The 24348-nt window shown below is 35.9% G+C and overlaps 1 protein-coding gene across 1 annotated transcript; it reads right to left on the bottom strand.

Moving 5' to 3' along the window:
• Positions 1–17283: 17283 nt before the first annotated feature.
• LOC149529364 (PPPDE putative thiol peptidase family protein) lies at positions 17284–22779 on the bottom strand. The gene is made up of 5 exons (XM_089808682.1): positions 22739–22779; positions 22295–22334; positions 19818–19915; positions 18261–18577; positions 17284–18092 (listed from the first exon to the last, which is right to left on the bottom strand). Exons 2-5 carry the CDS (start codon positions 22301–22303, stop codon positions 17611–17613), a joined length of 906 nt encoding a protein of 301 aa, XP_089664808.1. The 5' UTR covers positions 22304–22334; positions 22739–22779; the 3' UTR covers positions 17284–17610.
• Between the last annotated feature and the right edge of the window lie 1569 nt (positions 22780–24348).

Below are 24348 nucleotides of genomic sequence, written 5' to 3'. Positions count from 1 at the left end.
AGCTTGGCTTGCTCTTTAGTCAACCAATCAAAGAATACTTCAAATATGGGCATCCCAAAGCATCAATATTGGAATGAAAGGTAGAAGAGAAAATATGAAAGGTTCCTCGAAGCTTTGACATTATTAGATAAATGTACTCCTTATCAATCTTTACTTTCCCACATTCATGTAACAAAGATCTCAGTTGTTTGAACCTCATCAAAAAGTCCTCAATAGAGGGAAAAGCATCTAGTACGAGTGATGAAAGTTCTACCTCAATCTAAAGTGCCCTGAACTCATTGATGGTACCAAACAAGTCCTTGAACTTGGTCCACATTTCTCAAGGGGAATTTAACCCATCAAGATGAAACTACAAGTTGTCTAAAACATTCAAAGATATCAAACCCATGACCTCAACCATCTTATTCCTATGTTACATGATCTCAAAAGGCCTCTATAAAATTGTGTAATAGTTATGTGGGTTTAGAGGAAGTAGACAAGAAGAAGTCTCTGTCATTTTTTTAGAAGGTGTTTTTTTTTTGAATAGTTCAGGTTTACTAATGTAAATGATAGAAACAATAATATAAAACACCTAACACAATACAAAAAAATGAACCCCAGATGCTAGAAAGAATGTGTATAGAAGAAAACAGAAAAAAAAGGATTTAGTTTGAGAATCATATGTACCTTTGAAATTTATTGATGAAATAGAGGAGAATCTAGAAAGTGAATGAGAATATATTTTTGGTGCTTCTTTTAGATTGCAAAATGTAGCTAAAATGAGCAACTTGTGCCCCTCAAAATGCAGAAAGGATAATCAGACTTTGACTAAAAATGTAGGTACCAAACTGGAAAATAAAAATCCAAATAATACCTTCACCATCATGTTCATCTCATAATTAGCTTTCTAATGATATCTCGTTTACCAAAAAAAGCCTCTGTATGCTCAAGTCGTCATAAAAAAATGATAGGTGCCTTGTAATGTCGAAAAGAAAAATTTCAAACTCCCCTTAGGACCAAAAAATTTAGCTCATTCAAGCATTGATATGACCGTGAGTTGGGCAATGGGGACTGAAGGGGCTGTGAGTAGTGCAAGTCAGCTGCAACGGACCTGTGGCAGTTGTGTGGTGGAGCTATAGTGGCAAACGAGCATAGTGTAACTAGAGTGTGACAAGAAAATTGCAATAGCTTCATGGTGGCTCCATAGTGGCGTTATGGTGGCACATCGCCTCTGTAGTGGGGACAGACTTTTTAAAATATAATGCATAAATTTATTATGTATTTTTTAATATTTTGATTTAAAAATGCATCATAATTTGTGCCAAGGGTTATACGACCCTAGTAGGCAATAAAAATTTACCTCATAATTTCCCTATCTCCAAAAATGAAGTTCTTTATATGAAAATAGGGGTTTTGATGTCCTTTGAATCCAAATGTGAGGTTTGTTTGAACTCAAAGTGTCCCAAAATTTAGTGAGCCCCTATTTCCACAAAAAATACCTTTAAAATGTCAAATCTATTCTGCCAAATCCTCGTTCCTCTTTTCCTCCAAATAAGAACAAGCTACAATAGATCCAACTCTAATACCATGAAGGATTTGATGAGAATAAATACATCAATCTAGTAGAACACATGCATGCAAGAACCTATCATAGAGAAGAAAAAGACATTAGAAGGCAAGAGTTTGGCTCTGAAAATATGCAAAAATATATTATCAGACTAAAAAGAATGAATGAAAATACAATGGATCAATCCTAATAAAGGAGATCATAAAACCCTAATAGTGAAACCCTAAGAGGTAAATGACATTTAATAATTAATATATAATTATTAAATGAAAATGCATGTGCTTAAAGTGAAATATTAAGTAGGAAAAAAAGGCAATTTAATAAATGAAAATAAATTGATCATTTACTCTAACACTATGTGATAAAGTGTAATGAAATAATATAATATGAGGTTGGTCGACCTCAAGGGCTAGGTCTTAGTGTCTAGAACCTTCCCAGGTGGTAAAAAACTACCTATATAAGGAAGGCATGTAGGTTGTCTAGGGTAGTTATGGGTGATAGTCATAGCTCTATCTTGCGGACTATTGTGAGGAACGCACCCATGTGGGATTACATACTGTAATTCTATAATTTCACATTTACAACAATAACATGAAGTCCATATTTTGTTCTCTCAATTTGTGTTATTTCTCTATTTCTATTGTGTGGTGTAGTATTAACGGGAATACCCTTCATCAAATTTGATGTGTAATCTAAGGTATACCAATCTTCAAGAGTTGAGAAGCTACTAATAGGGTCAATGTGAATAGGATAATTACGATGAAATGGTGAAGTAGTAAAAAGAAGGTCATAGTAACTATCATGTTCAAAAAGACCTAAATTAATTTGAGATGAGTATGAAAAGTAATAAGAAGGAGAATCAAGGGTGTGGTCCTCTATCACTAAGGGACTCTTAGGGGAAGGACAAACACAATTCATCAAGGCCTCATTTATAGAAGGACTATCAATTAAATGCATAGAAGGAGGTTGATCAATAGGACCAAGAACCATGAAACCATCCAAAGGTGTCTCATAAGGAAGAGAGTAATCCATATCCATGTCCATTTCGAAAGGTTCATCCCAAGTAGCAAAAGAATCTAAGGAGGGAAGAGAACACACATTTGAGGAGGAACAATCATGAGTCAAAGAATTTTCAAAGAGATAGTAATCAAAACGCATATCCTAATTCTTATCACAAATAGTATCACTATCAAGGGTAGGAACATCATGAATCACTGAAAGTAGATCAACATCTTCTTTAAAAATATTACCCTTCAAAGGGGAATGTGAATCAATGGAAAAAAAAAATAAGCCCTCATCATATGCATGAAATGGAACATCTTGAATATCATGAATACAACTTAAAAAGAAAGACAAGATCCCCATGTGAAAAGAAATGGTGCCATGCCACTAATCTAACAACGCAAAAAATACTATTTTTTTAAAGCTTAATTGAATATAGTGTTTACATCTTATTGAAGCATACTAGATTACCATTTCAATTACAAATATTTAAACAAGTAACAACATCTTTTTAAAACTTCCATTTCTTTTCAAAAATCAAAGTACATAGTGGTATAGATAACCTTCAATGTTCTGCAATTATATCCATTAAGAAATGTAAATTTGATAGACCTATGTCTCTAAACTAAAAATGAATAGTAAATAGTATTTCTCCTTATTCATACTAGTAGCAACTTTAGCTCTCTTATTTTCCTTACAAATATAGTCTTTCAAACTAATTTACTTTTAAATAAATGACATGAAACTAAAAGTGACAACTAGGAGGGAGACTCTCCTACACTTTTTACAATATGGAAATGAAGTCTTGCACAAGGGAACATTACAAAATTTACATATTTTTAAACATGGGAAAAGCAATGACAACAACAATATTCCTCAAAGCTTTAAAACTTCATAAATAACCTATAATGGAAATACATTTTTCCCATGGAAAGCTCATCTCCTAGCCATAGGTCTTTCCAAGGCCACTCTCAAGCTAGGAGAACCTTAGCTAGGTGGAGAAACACATGTTTCAACCAATCACACATACATATTTACACAACATATTTACACTACATTCACAATATCACATTTCAACACAATGCTCCCAACCAAGGATTGCACTTAGGATCATTGTTGACCCGTTCCAAGGGTGAAGGTGAAAATGAACAAATGGGGAGAATCCACATTGAAAATAACAAAACATGCCTTCACAAGTCTTCTATTCTCAACCCTTATGGCCCCTAAGAAAAAATCCTTATGGCCCCCAAGCAAATGTGGCATATGGCACCCATAACACCCATATGACATCCCTCTCCTTCACAAGGAGAGACTCGCCACCCAAATGCATTCCCCATAAACCCTTCACCTAAAAGGGTTCTCTTCCCTCCCAAGGGTGAGGTTCACCATGAAGAATCCCATACACAACAAAAAAACTCAAGAATTTCAGATGAACACATGGACACTTACACACACCCAAAAGGCATCACAAAGCACATTCACAACACATAAATTTTTTGCACTACTCAAAAGACTAAAACACATCATGAATAAAATTTTACATAACATAGATCAACAAGGTAAGGGTTCCAACCTTATCTCCAATCATGCACAAGGTTGGTTGAGCCCCCTCTCTCCTACCCTAGCTTCCTCTCCTTCCTTTCTAAGCTCTCCTTCTTTCCTTTGCCAAAATCTCCACCTAACTTCTACTAACTCTACTAGTGGTCTTCAAATTTGGAGAGTGGGCATTAGCCTACCACTTTCTCCAACACTCCTCTAAGAAGGCTACCAACCACTCTCATCTATCACCCATCATGAGGTAATTTTTCCTTGGTTTGATAAAAGAACTTTTTGTTATCTTCTAGGTCATCGCTCTCTTCTAAGGCATTTTTGAAAGGGCATAATTAGGTTTTAGAAAGCTCAAATATCATATAATTATCCCATAATCCATAGTACACCCATGAGATAAGTTATTTTAAGCCTAAACTACCCCCTAGAGTCACTTTTTACCCACCAAGAGTTGACCTACACAAATGGATGATGGGGAAATCTTCTTGGCTCTCTAAGCAAGAAATCTTACCTAGGGTTTCTAAATGGTTACTCAAAGGTCATCCTACCTACCCATTTCACTTGGCATGTCACATCACAACACACATGTCAATTCACACCACATTAACCACATCACTTTTACAAGCGCTAGGCATGCCAACATAAATATCCACAATTACATTTAACAAATTGCATGATTCATTCTAACACAATTTTCACAATTAGAAATACAATTACAATTATGTTGTATCCCTCCTTAGGCTCAACCTTTGCTTCATAGGGATATTAAAACAAATCACCTAGAAAAGTTTCTTCATATGTCCATGGTTATACTACCTGCACACTCATGCAACCTTTTAGTAGTCCAATACGAGGCATACATATAAAATCAATTTACATGGTAACATACGCATTAAACTCATAAATCCCAGTGTACATGATTGAAATAACCAATATGTAAAATTGTATCTATAACATCTCAAGATCAAGTCACATAACCTAACATCACCTATTTTGCATTCATTAACATTATGTAATCTATATTACAAAACATGAACATTTCTACGTATTCCAATTATAGAGACACTCTACAAATACAAATATAGGAATCAAATATAAAATGTAGAATTTAAATTTATTTTCATTAATAATCATGATATATAATCCTAAACCAAATACGTAAGTTCTAACACATCACAACTTTCACCTAATTCATTTCACTATTCAGTCAATTCATGTACTTTCCAATATATGAAATGCAACATAACTTAATTCACATTAGAATCCATTATCACATAATGTGAACTTAATTACCCTTTTCTGAATCATTTCATATAAGACATATTCATCACATTATAATATTTATTTAGCTCAATTAACTATAATGCAACTATTGAGAGTATTCATTTTTCATCAAGAGATAGGAAATAATAATAAAAGGTGCATAACCATAAATAATTCATAGTTGAATCTTAATCTCACAATAGGCATTTAATTACAATTTCCATAATCATCCCAACCATCCCATATAGATTATATTCATTACAATGCGATGTCTTTTCAAATCAATTAACCAATATCACTAAGACATTAAATTTCCATCATAGGATAAAATATAATAGTGCAAGATACGTAATTTATAAAATCACTTAAGTCAATTAGATAGGGTACATGCATAATTATGTCAACAAAATTATGTTAATCAATCACACGAATTTTTTTTTACATCTTATGTAGTCAATTTAACCTAGCTCAATGATTCAATTGACATAATTAGCATTGTACATTAACTTTACCATGTGTGCTATTCCAACCATGATACAAGTTCCATCTATAATTGGATGATTTAACCATCTAACAAGATATGAATTCATAAGGTTGGGATTTTATTGAGTGCATATGAAGAGGGGTCTTACAAATGTAATGACTATGAAAGGAACTAGATGCAATTTTTTTGGTATTTTCAAAGTGCAAATAAATGAAATGCAATCTATATGAAAACAAGGCAAAAGGGGACCTAAATACCACTAGTGCAAACAAGTAGATTAGATACACCAAAATGAAATTTAACTCCAATAAGAATGGGGGATAACTTGGGCTCACCAAAATGTGTGATGAAGGTTAACACATAGTGAAATACAATAACCTAACTCCAAAATCAAGCAAGAGATGTAAGCGGGTTGGGATGACCAAAAAGAGAGATCTGAAGAGAGAAAAATCTAACTACAAGAAAGAAGTAGAGGAAGTTGAGTTCACCAACATGCGTAGGGGTAAAGTGGGAGAAATGCCTTGGATTAGGTTTGATTGATAGAAAATGAAGTGTCAATGCAAAAGGAATGAATAACTTGGGTTTATTCCCTCTCACCTCCACCTTAAAAGGTTTTAAGAAAGAAAATATGCAATATAGAGATGAGATATAAAGATGTGACCAAATGATGAAGTATATAGAGAAGAAAGAGAGGAAGATGATATACTTTGTAGAATAAAAACCTAGAAATGGGTTGTCAAACGACCTCCAACAAGGTTGATTCTTCTAAGTTAAAATAAAAGTTGTGTTACGGACAAAGCCCAGAAATCGTTTGGTGATTAGTCATGGGTGACTTGGGTAATCAAGGGCAAAATGGTGCATCACGAGTGCATTGTGACCTTGAATGACTATGTGCAATGCTGATTCTAATTTCGTGATTCATAAGATAGCCAAAAAGGGTATCCAAATCTACAACCTGTCAGCTAATCTAAGCTCTGAAGCCTAAAAACAAAGAGATTATCCAATTTAGGAATTAACCTTGAATTGAGATTGACATAGAAATGCAAGCAAATAGTAGTAATAGATCTGACATAAAGCAATGAAAATCTATGAATATGCTCTTGAATTTGAAATGTGATCAAGTGTCTAGATGTAATAGCTTTGATTCAACTTCAAAACCCTAGAAAGAAAATCAAAGTGACCTCAGAACCTTCATGTATGAATGTACTTTGATTCCACCTTATGAACGCATGTAAGTGAATGTAGATCTTAAGAGGATGAATGTAGAAGATGCAACAAATGATCTTGAACGTATGATGGGAGATTTTGAATGTTGAAAATGCGATAGAAGATCTAGCACAAACTCCTTCAATGTGTATGCATGAATCCTTGAACTTCAATAGAGAGATTGCTTGAACACCTTGAATGCTTAAGGAATGTTTAAGAGCTTGTGAGTTTATAAGCAAGTGCTTGAACTTGTGAATGCATGATGTGTAAAATGGAGCAAATGAAAGGGTTTATATAGAGCTTAGAATTGACTAACTCCCACAAGCTGAGCTGCCTAGATATTAACACCCCAAAAGCATGCCAACACAGGACCCAAAGAGGAGACCCAAAATAGATCCCAATCATGGGCGCACTGCACCCCTGACAACCATGTCCTGAATGTTAGAATTATTTAGAATAACTGAGAGGGGGGGGGGGGGTGAATCAGTTATCCAAGGTCCAATGATGTACAATACAAATTTTTCTTTATAATCCTTAAGGGTACATAACTGAAATTATCATGCATGCAATTGAACATTAAACAATCATGAAAAGTAAACATGCATCACACCATAACACTAAGGATTTTGATGACCCATAAACCCTCCAAGAATAAGAAGGTAAAACTAGAGTGGGGATGATACCCACTAAATAACTGTGCAATCTATTTCAACCACTTCTGATGGTCTGCCCTATTAAAGGCTACAGTACATTGTTAAATGTGACCCTGTTAAAGGATTTCTACACCCTTTTGGGAGTGTGCCCTGTTAAAGGACTTAAGAACATTCAACTTGGAATGTCACCCTGTTAAAGGATTTACATAGAGCTTGTCCATGGGATTTACAGTCACCTTCTCAAAAGAATCTTTCATCCCTCTCTAAGGATCTCCTATCCTCCTCATAAGGATCTCTTATCCTTTTTCTTGAGGATCTCTTTATCCTTCTCCTAGGGATCTCTTTATCCTTTTCCTAAGGCGTATCCACCTAGCTGTTAAGCTAACCTAGCAATGTAGGATTTCAATATCTAATACAATGGTAAGAAAGTATTAGAAGGGTTTTGACCTAATACAGATTGCAACTTCAACCTTGCAGATTTCATATCGCTCTTCAGTCCTTTTCTTTGCTTGGCTTTCCTCCCTCGCAGTGCTGATAGCTTGTTCACCCTTCAAGATCTATCTCCTTGAGTTCTTCCACTCGTTATGTCAATGCACTCCATGATCATTTGATCAACTCAGAGTCTTGATGCCCTGTTCTTACTCCTCTTGGTTTCTTAGCATGACCACACTTAAGACCAACTCCCTCTCTCACATACGCATTTGATCTCTGACCTATAACTCCTTATAAAGAAGTTATGTTCTTCATTTCTCGCTCAAATCTTAATTTGATCTTGAGAAAATGGTATTGTTTTCCCTCCAAATTGTTTCTTCTAGAAACTTCATGAAAAATCCATTAGCATTTGCCTTGAATTGGTTTGCATGGTTTACATAAAATTATGTGACATCTACTCATCATCCTTATCATCCAACTAATTCACAAAATTCGATGTAATAAACTTACCAATGCTGATCTGGCGAATCTTTGACTTAACAAATAATGCAGCAACTCGACATCGTTGATTTACTGATGCTCGGCTCCTTCTGTGTTACTCAGCTTCTATTGTTATTTTACTAGCGCTTGGCACCTGAAGAAATTTTGTGTTACTCGGCACCTAATCTTCACTAGGCACCTAAAGATCACTCGGCACACACTAAGTTGAACTTGCTCGACTTCAACTGAGAATCTGCTTGGCACTTACTAGCTAGCTTGGTTCTCTCTCCAATGAACTTAGTTAATCCTTACATCTTTGATGTGTCTCAGTGTGTCCATCCTCTGTGTCTTAGAGTATGTCATCAATACACTATTTCATTAATGGCTTATCGTATCCTTATACTTCATTACAACATCACAACTTCAACCTTTCTTTAGGTACTTTAGTTACATCTTATTGATTGCCACCTCCTTGTCAATCAACCAATTGATAGTATTTGGATCACTAAAGCAATTGTCATTCCTGCAAGTAGCAAGTTTGACATTAATGACAAAACAATGATTGAAGACATTCTTTACCAATTCCATTACTCTTCATTTATGATCTTTTCAATCATTTCCAACACTGAAACCTCTGGGATCCCTTTGAGATCCCAAGGTAGGGCCCAAATCTCTCGATTGAAGTACAAAGTCCAAGAAAAAATCATTTTGGTGACTAGAAAAGATTCCAAGCAGATAGATGAAGAGAAGGGAGGACCTAGGAGGATAGATCCTACCTCGAGTTTCACACCATGAAAATAGGAGATCTAAAGAGGATTTATTAGGTTTTACCCCAATTCCGCCTAGGAAAAAGGACAGAGAAGGGAGAGGAACAAGGAGATTGGTGATCTCGCATTAAATGGGTGCTAAATCATCATTAAATTGAGGTGTCCAATTTAAGGTGGTACATTAGGATTTCATAAAACACAAAGATGTCTTTCAAGGAGGTTGTGGAGCATTTTCATGATCTTGGATAGAAAATTCCGAATTGTATTCAGGGTTCAATAGAGAGGCTATCCTAAGGCCATGGAGGAAAATGGTTGAAAGCCTCATCCATTATCACTTGTAAGGTAGGTATAAGTAATTTCATTCCCACCTTTTTCTTATACTAAACCATTTTAGAATAAATGGATTTGTTCTTTCCCATGCTGAATTTTCTCATTTCTTTCTATTTTTGTGTAAACATCCAAAGTGAAAGGCTTGCCCCCTAAATGTCAAGGGCTTATGTGTAGGCTTTATGAGTATCACAGAAATATGGTGCCCCAAAACTCCTCTCAATTGGTAGCTAGATTGAACAATCTAATTTTCTTGCGCATTTCTTCTTTGATGAAATAAACACATAACCTAATTACTCCTAAAACCTCCTCTGGACATGGTATGTTTATCCACCCTCCTCATGAGGCTAAAGAAAAGAATTAGAACCCCCTCAGTAGCAGGAGAATGTTGTGAATGTGGGTGACTCTAAGGATTCAGCCAAGGGCTCATCCTGTGCCATAGAGTTAGAATGGACCCCTGATTATTCTACCCAATTCTTTACCCCCTTATCCCTAGTGTCTACTCAATTGCATCCCTCCCCTATTATTGATTTAAGCTACCTTGATGATCCCAAAGTGTCTCAAGAGTTTTCGCCAAGTCTTGTTCCAAAAAAAGAGGATGGTTTTGTAGACTTTGATACTCTAGCCTGACACTCGAGTAAGATTGCAAATTGGAATAACAAATTAAAGACAATGGCTAGATGGTTACTCTTACAAATGCATATTGCCTACGAGAAAATAAATAAGTGGAAGGTGTGTCGGGCGTTGGGTGACAAATTACATAATTGAGAACAACTAGAGGACCAAGTGCTTGATACCCTTGGAAGAAGAAAAAATGGTATTCTAATACCCCTCTATGTATTAAGAAAGCACAATATCATCTTGGTGATAATAAGTATGTTCAGGTTGGTATTGGCAAATCTTAAGCTCTAGTTGGAAGAAAGAAAAGCAGAGAGAAAAAGAAGGAAGGAGATCCTAAGCAAAGAGGAGGGCAATCTGCAAGCTTCTCAAGGACGAGTAAGGTGTCCTTCCTAGACAAGGAGCTATGAAAGTAGCCTTGTGATCTTCAATCCCTATGTCTTGAGGGGTGTGTGTTGGGTACTCAATGTTTGGTTCACGATGTTAGCAGGTCTTGGTTTTTGGTAGTTTATGCAAGTTCAATGCTACTCATACAATAGTTGCTAGTTTTCCAGCAAAAGTCCATTTAGGCTATAAGATGGAGGCTAGCATTGACGGTCTTAAAAGTTCTAACTAGAAGAAAGAAATGCCAAGAGAAAAAGGAGATCCTAAGCAAAGAGGAGGGCAATCTACAAGCTTCTCAAGAGACGAGTAAGGTGTCCTTCCAACCTCAAGTTGTCCTTTCTAGACTAACTCAAGGAGCTACAAAAGTAGCCTTATGGTCTTCAATCCCTTTGCCTCAAGGTGGTGTGTGTTAGGTACTCGATGTTTGGTTCATGATGTTGGTGGGTCTAGCTATTGGTAGTTTTTGCTAGTTCAATGTAATTTGTGGAATTATGTTTTTTGCCTTCCTTTTTATTTTTCTAATTTTACTATTGGTTGTTACTGATTTTTAGTTTATTTATCTTTCATGCCTTTGGATTTGATGTTAATTTTGTATAAGTTTAGACCATGTCTTTATCTTTGGACTTATATTAATTGTCCACACCACATTTAAATTTTAATAGAAAGACTAAAGTTGGTTATCAGGAGGAGTTTTAAATTTGTTTTGGACTATCTTTATTTTTGGACTTATGTTAATTTTCCACACCACATTTAAATTTTAATAGAAAGACTAAAGTTGGTTATCTCAAGGAGTTTTAAATTTTTTTTGGACCATCAATAAATCTTGGTAGTAGTCATTGCCCATTTTTTCAAGACTATAAATAAACAAAACAATTAAAAAGTTCTCCTTACCAAGATACGCTGGAGATTAGGAGAAGATAATACGGACTGGTGTAAAATAATGAAAGCTAAAAATTTGTCAAATTCTCCTTTCACTTGGAATCTCTTCAACAATGACCTTCTTGTAGGCTCCAAAATCTAGATGAGTATTGTCAGGAGTAGAAGCTTACTAAGGGAAGGGACAAGGTGGATTGTGGGGAATGGAAGTAATATCAAATTTTGGGAGGATAATTGGATGGGGGGGAACTGTTGGTTTACAACAAATTTCAAAGACTGATGGAGTTACTAAAAGAAGACATGGGAAGGAAGGTGGAAAACTATATGGATCAAGGGAGGAAGTGGAAGAAACTATGTAAAGATACTTACACTCATGAGGATATTAAGCTTATTAAGGAATTGGAAATGATATTAGGAGCACAAAGACCCCCGATTATGGTGCAGGAGGATACTAAAGTTTGTGACTTAACTTCTAGTGGTCAATTTACAATCAAATCGGCTTACAAACATCTCTTTAGTAAGGACCTTTGCCCACCATTATGGGGTAAAGTTTGGGTTAGTAATCTTCTCCCTAAGATTAATTTTTTCTGGTGGATTGTTCAGCATGGTAAAATTTTAACTCACAAACTAATGTTGTCTCTGCAAAGAAAAGGAGGAGAGTATCTCTCACCTGTTTCTTGAATGTTAGTATGCCTTGAAGATTTGGGCTATGGTATGGAAGAAATTTGGTCTGAATTGGGTTCTCAAGGACAACCTCGATCAATTTGTAGAGAATTGGAGTTGTCACTTCTACCACTCAAAATTGGTTTTTCTATGCAAAATTGTTCCATCATATATTTGTTGGCATATATGGAAAGAGAGAAAACAACAGAATATTTAGGGAGGTGGAAAAACCTGAAGAGGTGGTGATGGGAATCATGAAAAAATTGCTTAAGGAAAATTTAAGGGTAGCCAAATGTAAGTTACCAAAGGAAGAACCAAGTAGGCTAGAAAAACATATTGTTAAAAAATGGGGGGTTCAAGTGGACTTTTATCTTTTTGATAACTCGAAAGTGTTAAAAAGACAACAAATGAGATGGAAACCTCCAACCCTAACCTAGTTCAAACTAAACTTTGATGGGGTTGCTAGAGGGGGTATAGGAGCGGCGGGTGGAGTGCTGAGAAATGGAAATGGAGATGCGTTGTTAATCTACTCTGGGAAGGTGGGGGTGGAAGTAATAATCTGGCTGAAGCTATGTCTCTGCTTTGGGGTCTTCAACTGATTAGTGAAATATATGTTAAGGAAATAACTATAGAAGGGGACTCCAAATTAATTATTGATTTGGTAAATGGAGTGTCCAAATCGGGATGGAATATTCGAACCATCATCATGGACATCAGACACATTTTGGAAAGGATGGAAAAGGTCCACCTGTAGTACATCTATAGAGAAGGAAATAAGGTGGCAAACGTGACAGCGGCCATGGGTTTTGAATTAACGGCAATCACGTGCTGGAGAAATATGAAAAATCTAAACGAGGACATTATGTCCTTAATTCACAAGGAACAAGGGGGGAGTATTAATTAATTATGACAACAAAATTTAATGCCAAGGCCAACTTTGGCAATTTCTTCCTTAGAAAGTTGAAATTTGCTAAATTTAATAATTGTTTTAGGGGAATGAAGAGAAGATGTGGCCGTACTAATGGTAAAATGAATGGATACGAATTAAGGAGAGTGTCATTTCACCATTATGGTAACTTACTATGGAATTCAAATTACTTCCTCTTTGAAAGTACTAATAATATCATGATACAGAGTATCAGAGATTTAAGGGGTGTTAAAATTATGATATTAAACATGCACGATTCTCATAATGAATTTGCATGAAATTTTGAAGTGTCTCGAAAACGGGCTTATATAACCATTTCACTCTTTGCAGAGAGGTACAAAGCTAAAAATATTAACAAAGATATTGGAGAAAAGGAGGTTCAAATGCGCATCACTAAGGTGAGGGATTCAGAAGAAAGTGGGGAAGACATGGGTGGAGATTTGAATAGGCTGGAGCCCACAAAAATTGAAAATTTCAAAGATAGGATGACAACCTAGTTCCTATTAAAAGAAGGGGGATTTCTGCCTTACATGTAGGCGATGGCAAGGTATGATGAGAATTGTGCCCTCCAATTCATCAATGGGTGGAATGACCGCAAGGTAACCATAAATGACATTACTTTCCAAGTAAATGAGGAAGTAATAGCCATGTCTACTAGGCTGTCTATAAGAGGAAGAAAATGGAGAAAGGTTACGAAAACGGCAAATGAAGCCAGTATGAACAGTTTCTTTGCGAAAGGGTGAGGAACCAGTGCGCTACAAAGGAGGATTTAAGAGGGATTGGCTGCCAGGTCCATGGGGTGATGTTTGCTTGGTGCTCATGAAATACATCACATTGGAGGGCAGGTTTGGTGTTTAATACTATTACCACTTTCCCATCTTGAATCATTTTTTAAATAGGGATTTTATCTCTATCCCCTTTTTTTTGTTACATTCTCTGGAGAATACGGTTAGTGATGTTAGGGAGAAGAGGAACAAGGGGCTGAACTTTACCATCATTCACCAAGGCCTGATATTTCACCTATACCAATTTCATCTTGCCCTTTGCCCACCTAGGATGGTAGTGGTTGACAACCAACGCCACCGCCAGAGTTCCCCCCTCGAGTACCAGTACTGGTACCAAAATTCATACCTCGCAACCTTCCCCTAGCCATGAAAATAAGAAAAAGAAGAAAGCTGAAGTGATTGTTGAACATAAGGCTGGTAAAAAGATTAAAGTTGAAAAACCGATGGAGGTGGAAGTGGAGGGTTCAGAGGAGGGATGTGGAAAGGGTAGGAGAAGGTCTATTAGACTTGCCAAATCCTAGCAAGGCATAAACAAAAATCTAATAGATTCAGGTTTGAAGAGGTGGAGGAAGAAAGCTCCGAGAACAATGAAAGGGAGAGGGAGAAGGAGAATAACTCTAACTCCAAGAGTGAAAAAGGGAAGAGGAGGTAGAAAAAAGTGAGAATTTTGCTGACAATTCTGTTCATGATACCCAGATGTCTGTAGGGAACACTCAGCTGTCTGCTAGAAATGCCATCACTATAGACACTACCCATGTTTCTGCCAACTGCACCCTATAATCCATTACCTTATGTGAAGATAGTAACAAAGCCGATAGCTCCCCCATTACCATTTCATCCTTGGTCAAGGAAAAAGCCAAAGTTTATACTAACCCAAAGGTCTTGCAAAATGATAGCCAGGTGGAAAAAGCCAAAGACGAAGCTAAAAAGGCAGGAATTGAAAACAAAGAGAAGGTCAAGAGGCAAACGGAGGTGATTGCCCCAGTAAATCAAAGGGTTAATAATGTTTTAAAAGAAGGATTCTCTTCCTTCTCTAAATTCACCCTAAAGGTCACTCATGCTATTGCCACCACCCTCCAATTGCTGGCACAGAAGAAAGAAGACACAAGGATGGACATGGACATGGAGGATCATAAACTTCTCTTTAAGTTCCTTGTTGATAATTGAGCCCAAGTTCTTTTGGCAGGGAAGAGAAAGGAGAAAATTGAGAAATAATTATATAATTTTAAAGGCTCATTGAATCCTAATTATTTTATGTTATTACGTTGTTATTTGGTTTGCTAATATCCAGCTGTTACTCGGACTTGGATTGCCCTAACTGTGTCAATAGTTTTTTTGTGAACTTCAGTAGTATAGTTGACTTTATGGACTTCTACTATAGTTTAATTATTTCTATTCATAGTAGTATGTTGGTTAGAAGTATTACTTCTTAGTTTGTTTTTGTTTTTGTAATGTCCTTGTTGGTTCTGGCTGGTGATGTGCTGGTTGCCAACGTTTTGGTTGTAAGGGCCAACCCCCTTATTTTTTATCATCTTTAATTTCAAAAACAATTTAAAGAACACAAAATTCCATACCCACTTTAGCTTGTAGAAATCCATTTATTAAATACAGATTTCTCAAAATGCATATAAACAGAAAAGGTAGAACCTGAAACTTAATGTTTTTTTTTCAAGCACCAGATAATGTTCATGTTGTGCATTTATCCCTCCTTCCCTTTCTTCCGAAATCCAAAATCATCTCCCATAGATCTAAGCTCTCCTTCCCATTCTCAAAACCATAAATTTAATTTTAGTTTTCCTTCGTCTAGAAAATGGTCTCTTCTAACGATTTGAATCAGCCCTGTCTCCTTTTCTTCCAAAACCAAATCCCCTCTAACCGTTTTTCAATCTTCTGTGTACGAGTCGCTCATGCCATTATATGCAAAGAGTCAGTCTATATAATTTTATCTAACTACGTTTAAGGCTCACGTCTTTTGAACTTAAAAGGGAAAATATCTTTTAAATATTATTCAGCTTACAGTTCGTGAAACTTCTTTATGATGATTGTCCCGTCAGCAAAAACCCTCGAGTATATTTCATACGGTATAGACCACAAACCACAACTGGCTATTACACTTCTCATTCAGATAATCAAATGATTAGCAAATATGTGAGTATGATGGCCGTATAAATTGGTCCTCAACGATATTTTTATCCACGGTCCAAACAATATCATTTACTTATTGAACCTACACTTAAAATGAATCATAGTAATGATCGAAAATGAACCACACCTACTTCAAATACAAAATGCTTCAAAACTCCCTCTAATGCAAAAAATTCCAAAACCGTGTCGTTAAGACAACGAAAATCATCCGAGCCTGAGACACTCTTTTAAGTGTAGACACTTCGAGAAGATGTAGAGTTATATTTCTATTTGTATTTTGAATTTTGAAACGAGAGCTGAAGAATGTAAAACCGATCTCAACATATATGTAAATAAGGAGCAGATAGGGATCACGTTATTGTTCTTACTGTTTACATGTAGAAAAATTCAACTCTAGTCGATGTGGCCCGAGATAATAATTCGAGAGGGAGCGACTTCACATCAAAGAGAATTCAACTGCTTCCATATTCCAAAAGCATATTCCAGAAGGAATAACAGAGGCACCGAAATTATTTGAACTTAAAAGCATATGCCATAGGGAATCACACAGATTCCCGAATGTAATTGAAATGGGGTGCATAGTTGCCCAAAGAAACCTATTATTGAATAAAGACGCTGAATTGAGCGTTGGAAGTAAACCAATGGAAGCTCTAACAGAAGCCAAGCTTGCTTCCCCAAGAAGTTTTTAACAAGCTGTGAAAGCCACGGGAATTCGACCACACATCTGTGACCTTTTATCCAGTGTAGCATATCGCGCAACATTATTGGATGAGAGAGATTGATAGTACTAAGGTATGATGTTTCAGTATAATTTTCAATATAGTTGTCTTCAGTTTATCATGGAGGTCCCTAAGCAAGCTTAGTTAACAGTATAAGCAGAACCTCAGTTTCTGATTTACTGTAAAATATCCTTTTGTTCCTACAGCATACTAGATTATATTGCATATACAAAGAATTCTGCCAAACGACGAGTTAATTTACTCCGGACAACCTCATGTATACTATTGTACAAACTTATCCTAATGCAACAATCATCGTTTTCGAACAACTGACACAATCTCCAGCGGAGTTTCAGAACTTTAAGAAACATTCATTGTGTCCCGATTTATAACAAAAAAACCTTCCCTGGAACCAACTGTTTTAGTTTACTACAGAACAGGTGCTCTGGCAGCATCATTAGAAAGAATCGTACCATCACTTACGAAATCATTGATATTAAAGCTGGCATTAGAAACACACAATCATTGGTGTTAAAGCTGGCATCAAGAACTCACAGTTCTAGATAAATCATACTCGAGTTATTTGTAAAAATGTTGGCGATTAAAAAAAGAACACAGGGCACAGAATAGAACCCCTTAATCAATGGTGCAATTTCTTATAAGGATTCATGTTCCATAGAATCATTCAGATTAGCACCAATAATAATACAAATTGTGAAACCAATGGAAAAATGTGCGAGATACAGCCTAAACTTTAGGCTAACTCAACTTTCAGGATTGACTTTTAACCCCGAGGTGTAGCAGTTGTGCCATGTTTCTCCATTACTCGACGTGTAGCAAGTGCTGCTGCTTCACTTGCCCGCAAACTGCCACTCGCCATTAATCTGGCGAATTCACTGGTGATTTCCTCTTGGACTCTAGCCCTTGCATCGCCCAGTGGATCAATTACATCACTTTTGTCTGGCCCTCTATTGGAATTATCGGGTTTTTTCATGGCTGATTTCTGTGAATCACCTGACTTATAATCCACAGGTTTTACAGAAGGTGGTATGTCGGTGCTAGATTTACTTTCAACCACAGGCTCTGCATTTGCTGATCCAGAACCGACCGATTGTTCGGAGCTCGCTCCATCATTCGACTTCCTTGCAATATCCAATGTTCCTTGTTGCTGCGCAGAGGTCAGCGTAGATGATGAAGCAACACGATGTGGAACTTGAGGCACGCCTCCATATTTTAATGTTGATTCAAATTGTACTATCATTGGCACTGTTTCAGAAAGACAGGGAAAGTTAGATAGGTTAAACTTGACAGAAACAGTACAATCTTCAATATGGCACGGATTCTAAGAATACAAAATGAGAAGAAATGGATTTTATGTACATTTTTCGGATGGACTCGACCACAAAACTTCAAAAAATTTGTTAGAAAACTTACTTATCAATGGACCCATTGGACTGTTCATCACTTCTTCTGGCAGTCTAAGAATGAAATCCGGAATATTACAGCCGACCAAAAACTGTGCAACCTCACTGCTGAAATTGTTACAGTTATGTTGCAATAAACTGTATGTTTCAGCTGTATACCGTGGACCTATTTCCTGCAAATACTCTTCGAACATTTCCATAGGTATATGAGTGATACCCAATTCCACTACCTTATATGGTTTTCCATAAGGAGTTTCCCCTGCTGGGCTGTGTTGTATCCCTCCCCCAAAATAATATTCCTTTCCATATACCACCACGCCTGTGTGCCTACTCAAAACAGGCAAATACGTCTTTTGTGAGTAAACTATGTTAAGGAAAAACTCAGTACTTGATACAGAAAACAAAATAATTCATGCAAACAAAAAATTTCACTCCTTAGAATATCACAGGATAATTCTTACGAAGAGTACTGGCATGTACTTGATTACTGTGTGTATTGCCAATTGTCTAAGTACTATAGTCAAAATGTAAATTGGTCAGTATATTATTGCAAATATTCAGAGCACGGAATTAACAACTTATATATCGGAAAAAGATTGTTCTGGTTGGACATATTTCGACTGCAATACTTAACAAAATGGTTAGATAAATCAACCTGAGACATTTTTTCGACTTGTATGAGGTCCTTCCTATTTAACACAATGGTTAGATAAATCAACCTGAGACATTTTTTCGACTTGTATGAGGTCCTTCCTATTTAACACCAGTTTTCTGTATTTTCAAGGCAATCAGCTACGCAGGATAAATTAAAACAAATATCATCTTGCACTAACAAATCAATTATGTATGAATATCAATTATGCAGTCTCACAGATTTACCAGTCCTCCACCTGTTCTTATCGGTTATCCAGTCATCAGTTATGCTATGCAGTCATCAAGATGAAATTAGAACCCCCCAAATGACAAGAAAAATTATGGTCTAAAGCCATTCTTTATCGCCAATTTTTTCAATAGGCCTAAATGAGGACTCTAGGTTTCGCAAACATAATATTAAGTGAAAAATCTCATCGACCAACTGATCGCAAATCTGGTCTGATTTTTTCTGTATCTACAGTTTTTGCCCTTACTTTTTTCACTATTAAAATGTATAACCCAAAGAATCCAGAGATGTCAAAATTTAGAGGCAAATACATTAGGTTCAAGGAGCACAACTTTTCTACGGGGTTTCTCACAAGTTTGCGTAAATGTTAATCCACAATTATTTATATGAACTGAACCAGCACCCTTGACTTACAGCTCCAAATCTCGACTAGTTACAAACTGGATCCAGAATTGGGCATTGGAGGTAGCAAACAGTAGCATTGATGTTAACTAAAAAGTTTCAGATCCTCAACAAATCATGTAGGGCCATTCTCGACCAGCAGGTAAAAATCATTCTAAAATGCAGGAAGATACAGAATTCAAATTTAAATCAACGAAAACAAGCATACTTCCAAGTAAAGGAAATAAGATTTAGTTCCCATATAGAGATAAAATATTACAAGAAAAATAGAGAAGATCTGCTTACCAAATTCCTTCAATAACTTTTCCAAGAAAGGTAGAAGAGAGTTGACGCGCAAGTCCTTGACTCAGATCATAAACATTTAAGACTACCTTCTCTCCCTCCTGCGAAACAAAATTTAATGTGAATTTTCACAACTACAACAGAACCATTCAAACACAACAAACAACACCCTTGTAACTTAGTCTATGTTACATTGTTAATAATGTTGTAGTATTTCCATCATAAAAGCACAAATGAAATGAAATTGCCAGAATTTGAAACACAAAAACACTATTAGCACTCAGTGAAGAACTAAAATACAATTATCATTTAAAAGAAATATATAAATTAAAAGAATAACTCTTGTGTGTATTTTAAATTTAATATCTACTGTAAATCTATTCAGAGCATACAGCAGAATCATATCATAAACCTTACAACTCGTCTTTCATACAGTCTCGGATATGTATATGTCTCCAAACATACGACACTTCAACTGACTAAAAATTACACAACAGACATGCACAGAACATTCAACAGACATGTATGAAAACTGCAGATTACTGACAATTATTGTTCACTGACTTCATGCCCAATGAGCATCACTAGCATAATATGGCCAAAATGAAGAATTCAAAATGCTTCGACGCAACCAAAACAGAGGCTATATTTATTCAATTTCATAAACGGTGGATTTGATGGAAGCCAAGCTCTCAAAACAGAACTTGTGACTGTTAGCTTGATGCTCAAGCACCAAGAGGTACCAACGAGTGGTCCTACATTCAGGTCCACACTTGCTTGTGCTTCTCAAAATGGCTCCACTACCTAAGCCAGGTCACTCAATGTATTGTAACTTCTGGAATTTGATTTACATAATGTGATCCATCATCAAGATGCCAGAGAGCACAAAGGGCGGAAAGCCGATGGATCACATAGTGTGATCTGAAACATTGATGTTACACAATCAAATACTAGAAGCTACTATACATTCATATGGATTGTCAAAATTTAATAGCTTAGATAGCTAAAGCCAATGAGCAACTACGAAGGGAACTCTAGGCTGATCAGTAGACATACCATGAAAGTAACAATGTAAACTGTAAGAGGCAAGTAAGTCAGTGGGTGTTGCTAGGTCCAACCTATAAGAGGCAAGAAAATCTGGTAGAACATCCAAGCATGCCCCAGCAATGTCCTACACTCACGTCCTAGCTATCTATAGTATTCTAATTCATCTGATCCCACTAAAACAACCAAGCTCAAGCATGCCCCCATGAGGTCCTACGATCTAGTCCTAGCTAATACATGGTATTCTAATTCAACAGATCCCACCAAAAACGTTTGCCCATTTGAGTTTACAAAATTGTTTTAAGCAAGAACCATTCCCAATTTTCCATCTAAGAAGATATCTTTCTAATTATGGCAATCACCACTTTTGACTTTCAGCAATAACTATTTTCTCTATCTCACCTATCAAATACATGGCACTACGATAAACCACTAATAGCAATAATCCCTTTCTTCTCCCAGCAACTACCCTTGTTAATCTCACAACTATGAGATATATAGAATTGCAGTCAATGACATTGAAAATCAATCTGAAAATGGCATTCTCCCAGTTTAACCAATCCGATAAGGGTGAGGTTCCTGTAGAGGCCTATCACTAATCTCTATGCACTAGAAGGCCCCAAAAAATTCAAGTAATCTGGATGACCAAACATCAAAACTTCAACAAGAGCAGCTAATGTAAGCGAGTTTGCCAAACCGAATTGGATACATACTTTAGCCAAAACAAATCATATGATTTGTCTCAGCAGTCTAAATCTTTAGCCTATGTTACCATAAAGGGCCCTATACTAACTAGGGAACATTCTCTGGAAATTCAGAATGCCTCACCCCTTCACTGGAACACTCCATGTGGAAAGGGTTTGAGACCAATGAAATCTCAAAACAAAGGCATAACCCATGTGTATTGATGTCTCCGTGTGCATTTGAGACTGAACCTTGTAAGTGATAACTAATGCATGAATTTCAGAAGGAAATCCACATAATGAGTTTGATTTCCAAGGTAGAGACGGTATATTAAACTGTTTCACATATTGTAAATTGCCCATCATCATTTTGAACCGTGGAAACATAAAAACTACTCTACAACTGAAAACCATGCAGTAACACAAAGTCAAGTGAAACTGAACAAAGTAAACTTTAAGTGGTAGAATTCATGCATTTGATAGGCAAAGTAGTTTATGGTCTTGACTGTGTGTGATTTGATAATCCAAAATATTACTCAAACCGTTGATACCAAACAAATGGAAATCTATTTCGGCCATTTACTCTATCATTAATATTATGAATCATGGAGCGTGATTGAAATGTTGACTATGCAGTAGAAATCTATATATCGCTACTATTACAGGCCGTGGAAATCTCATGCCGCTATGTTATATTTGAACCACACAGTTTTTTTCCAATAAACAATTATCTACATCAATTATTGAACTCACCTCTGCCATTCCCGCAACGCAACAAGCTATGTGCAGACCTCTGAAACAGCCAATTGCAATCATTTAGATCAGTAAGCGAAATTTCCAAAAACTATTAACCCAATTTTCGTTCAAGCAGACACGAAGTTATTGATCTTAGCTAATTTCACACGCATTAATCACAAATTACAAATTTTGGCCTCAAATTGACCTAAACACGTAATAATCCCATTAATTATTTTGCCCTGGCAAGATTGGCCTTTAAAGAAAACCATCCCTTAAAATCTCCCCTAGGTCATTGAAAAAAATTCGCACCAAATCCTAAGAACAGGCCCGAACTACGAATTCAAACCCTAATTCGAACGCCTCAAATTCTAATAAATTGTGAGAAAAATAAAATGCTTAATAACTCGAAACAAACCAGGACAGAAAATCAAAACAAGGTTGAGAAGGAACCACATATACCTCTAATGAAATGAGAAACAAATCCGATCCCACCGTTCTGTGCGAAAATCGTGAATAGCGACAATATTTATAATGAAGTCCCGCCCAAGTAAAACTAAACCGGGAACCTTCTAGAGAAGCCGACACCTTTTTTAAAGGAGTCGTCCTTGTCTATCGATACCTGCCAAGACACATATGTATTCGACACGTGTAATATACCCCACAATTATATATTATTAAACAAAGGCTAGAATTAAATATAGTTAGGAGTAATATGAGAATCCTGTCAAAAATGCCAAAAATGCCTCCAACAAAGGCGGCCAAGTTCTCGAAGACTTTTAACAGGGGAAATAAATTCAAGCTATTAATCAAGCATTTGGTCGTATCACTAATTTGCATATGACATTTGACAAGTTCTTGGAGTTGGGACTCATCGATGGAAAAGTGTAGAGTTTGCACCTCAACCCTCCACAAATGGAAACAATTTTCATGTAATACCTATTTTTAGGTTTTCAATTTTTTTAAATGAAGGATAAATATACTAAAATGAAAGCACGAGGGATAAGACCTCTCTCCCCTAGTCATGTGGGGCAATTCTAGAGTCATATGGGTTGTGTCGAAAAATTCTAAGTAATAAATAATAGTCATGTAATACTTTCAAATGACTTTCACAAATTTTATTGAGAAGATAATCAAAATTATAGATTAGTAAATGGTAAAAGTTAGTAAACATATTCATACAATCAAACTTAAGAATTGTGACTTCAAATTGTGTATGTTTTATTAGGTTTGTTTGTAGAAATTTTGTGTTCCTAAGAAATAGTCATCCCTAGGTTCAATCCTATAAAAGATAAGGTGTGTCCATTTTGTATTAAATTACAACTAATCACTTCTTATATAGTGGGAATAAGATGAAGTCACATATGCTAAAAGCTAGCTATAACTTAGGTTGCCAACATCATAGACCATATGGAAGATTCGTTCTCCTTTCATTTTCATGGAAGATCTTAGTGATGTTATTTTACAGATGGTTTATAATAAAGTTTCCTAGATTCATGTAGTGTCTGTTTTTGGAAATAAGATTTAATAATAAATAACTTTAGTTAGTTAAAATATAGAAAAGTAATATAATATACTAAAAAATTAATTAGGTTTAATGAATAGTCAAAGGGCATTAAATGAAGAGCTATGACTTCCTTAAAATTAGATCCATAAATTGAATCATAAATCAATTTTGACAACAATTCCAAACTACATCTCATTCCAACATGTGGCTCTCTTTAGTGGGTAGGATGCTTCTTATCATATTAGTTTTGACAATAACTATAAACTACATTAGGTATGTCTAAGAGTCAGATTCAATTATTAGCTTATGAAAAGGTATGTATACTTAAGAGTAGTGAGGAAGTAGGAATTCATAACTTTGATCATAGAAATATTGCTTTGGGCACCAAACTTCTAGAAGTTGTACACTTCCCACAATTATGTTTGGTCATCCATTATTTGAGCCAAATACTTGGATGTTAGGAATGGAGTATATTGATAACTTCAAACCGATTGCATGAATACCAAATAAAATATGTAGAAAGTAAACCAATGTATAACACAAAAGCAATTATAGAACTGATAAT

The sequence above is a fragment of the Cupressus sempervirens genome, chromosome 11, assembly GCF_028749045.1.
Source record: "Cupressus sempervirens isolate cs-2001-9-10 chromosome 11, ASM2874904v1, whole genome shotgun sequence".
NCBI classification, from domain to species: Eukaryota; Viridiplantae; Streptophyta; class Pinopsida; order Cupressales; family Cupressaceae; genus Cupressus; species Cupressus sempervirens.
This window is presented reverse-complemented; position numbering and strand designations above follow the sequence as displayed.

Bases quoted from the DNA above. Each gene is read 5' to 3' on its own strand.
- LOC149529364 (XM_089808682.1), bottom strand. The intron at 18,578-19,817 runs GTAAGCAGATCT...TGTTTTGAGTAG, and splicing joins AAAGTTATTGAAGGAATTTG to GCACACAGGCGTGGTGGTAT. The intron at 18,093-18,260 runs GTAAGTTTTCTA...TTTCTGAAACAG, and splicing joins TCCAATGGGTCCATTGATAA to TGCCAATGATAGTACAATTT.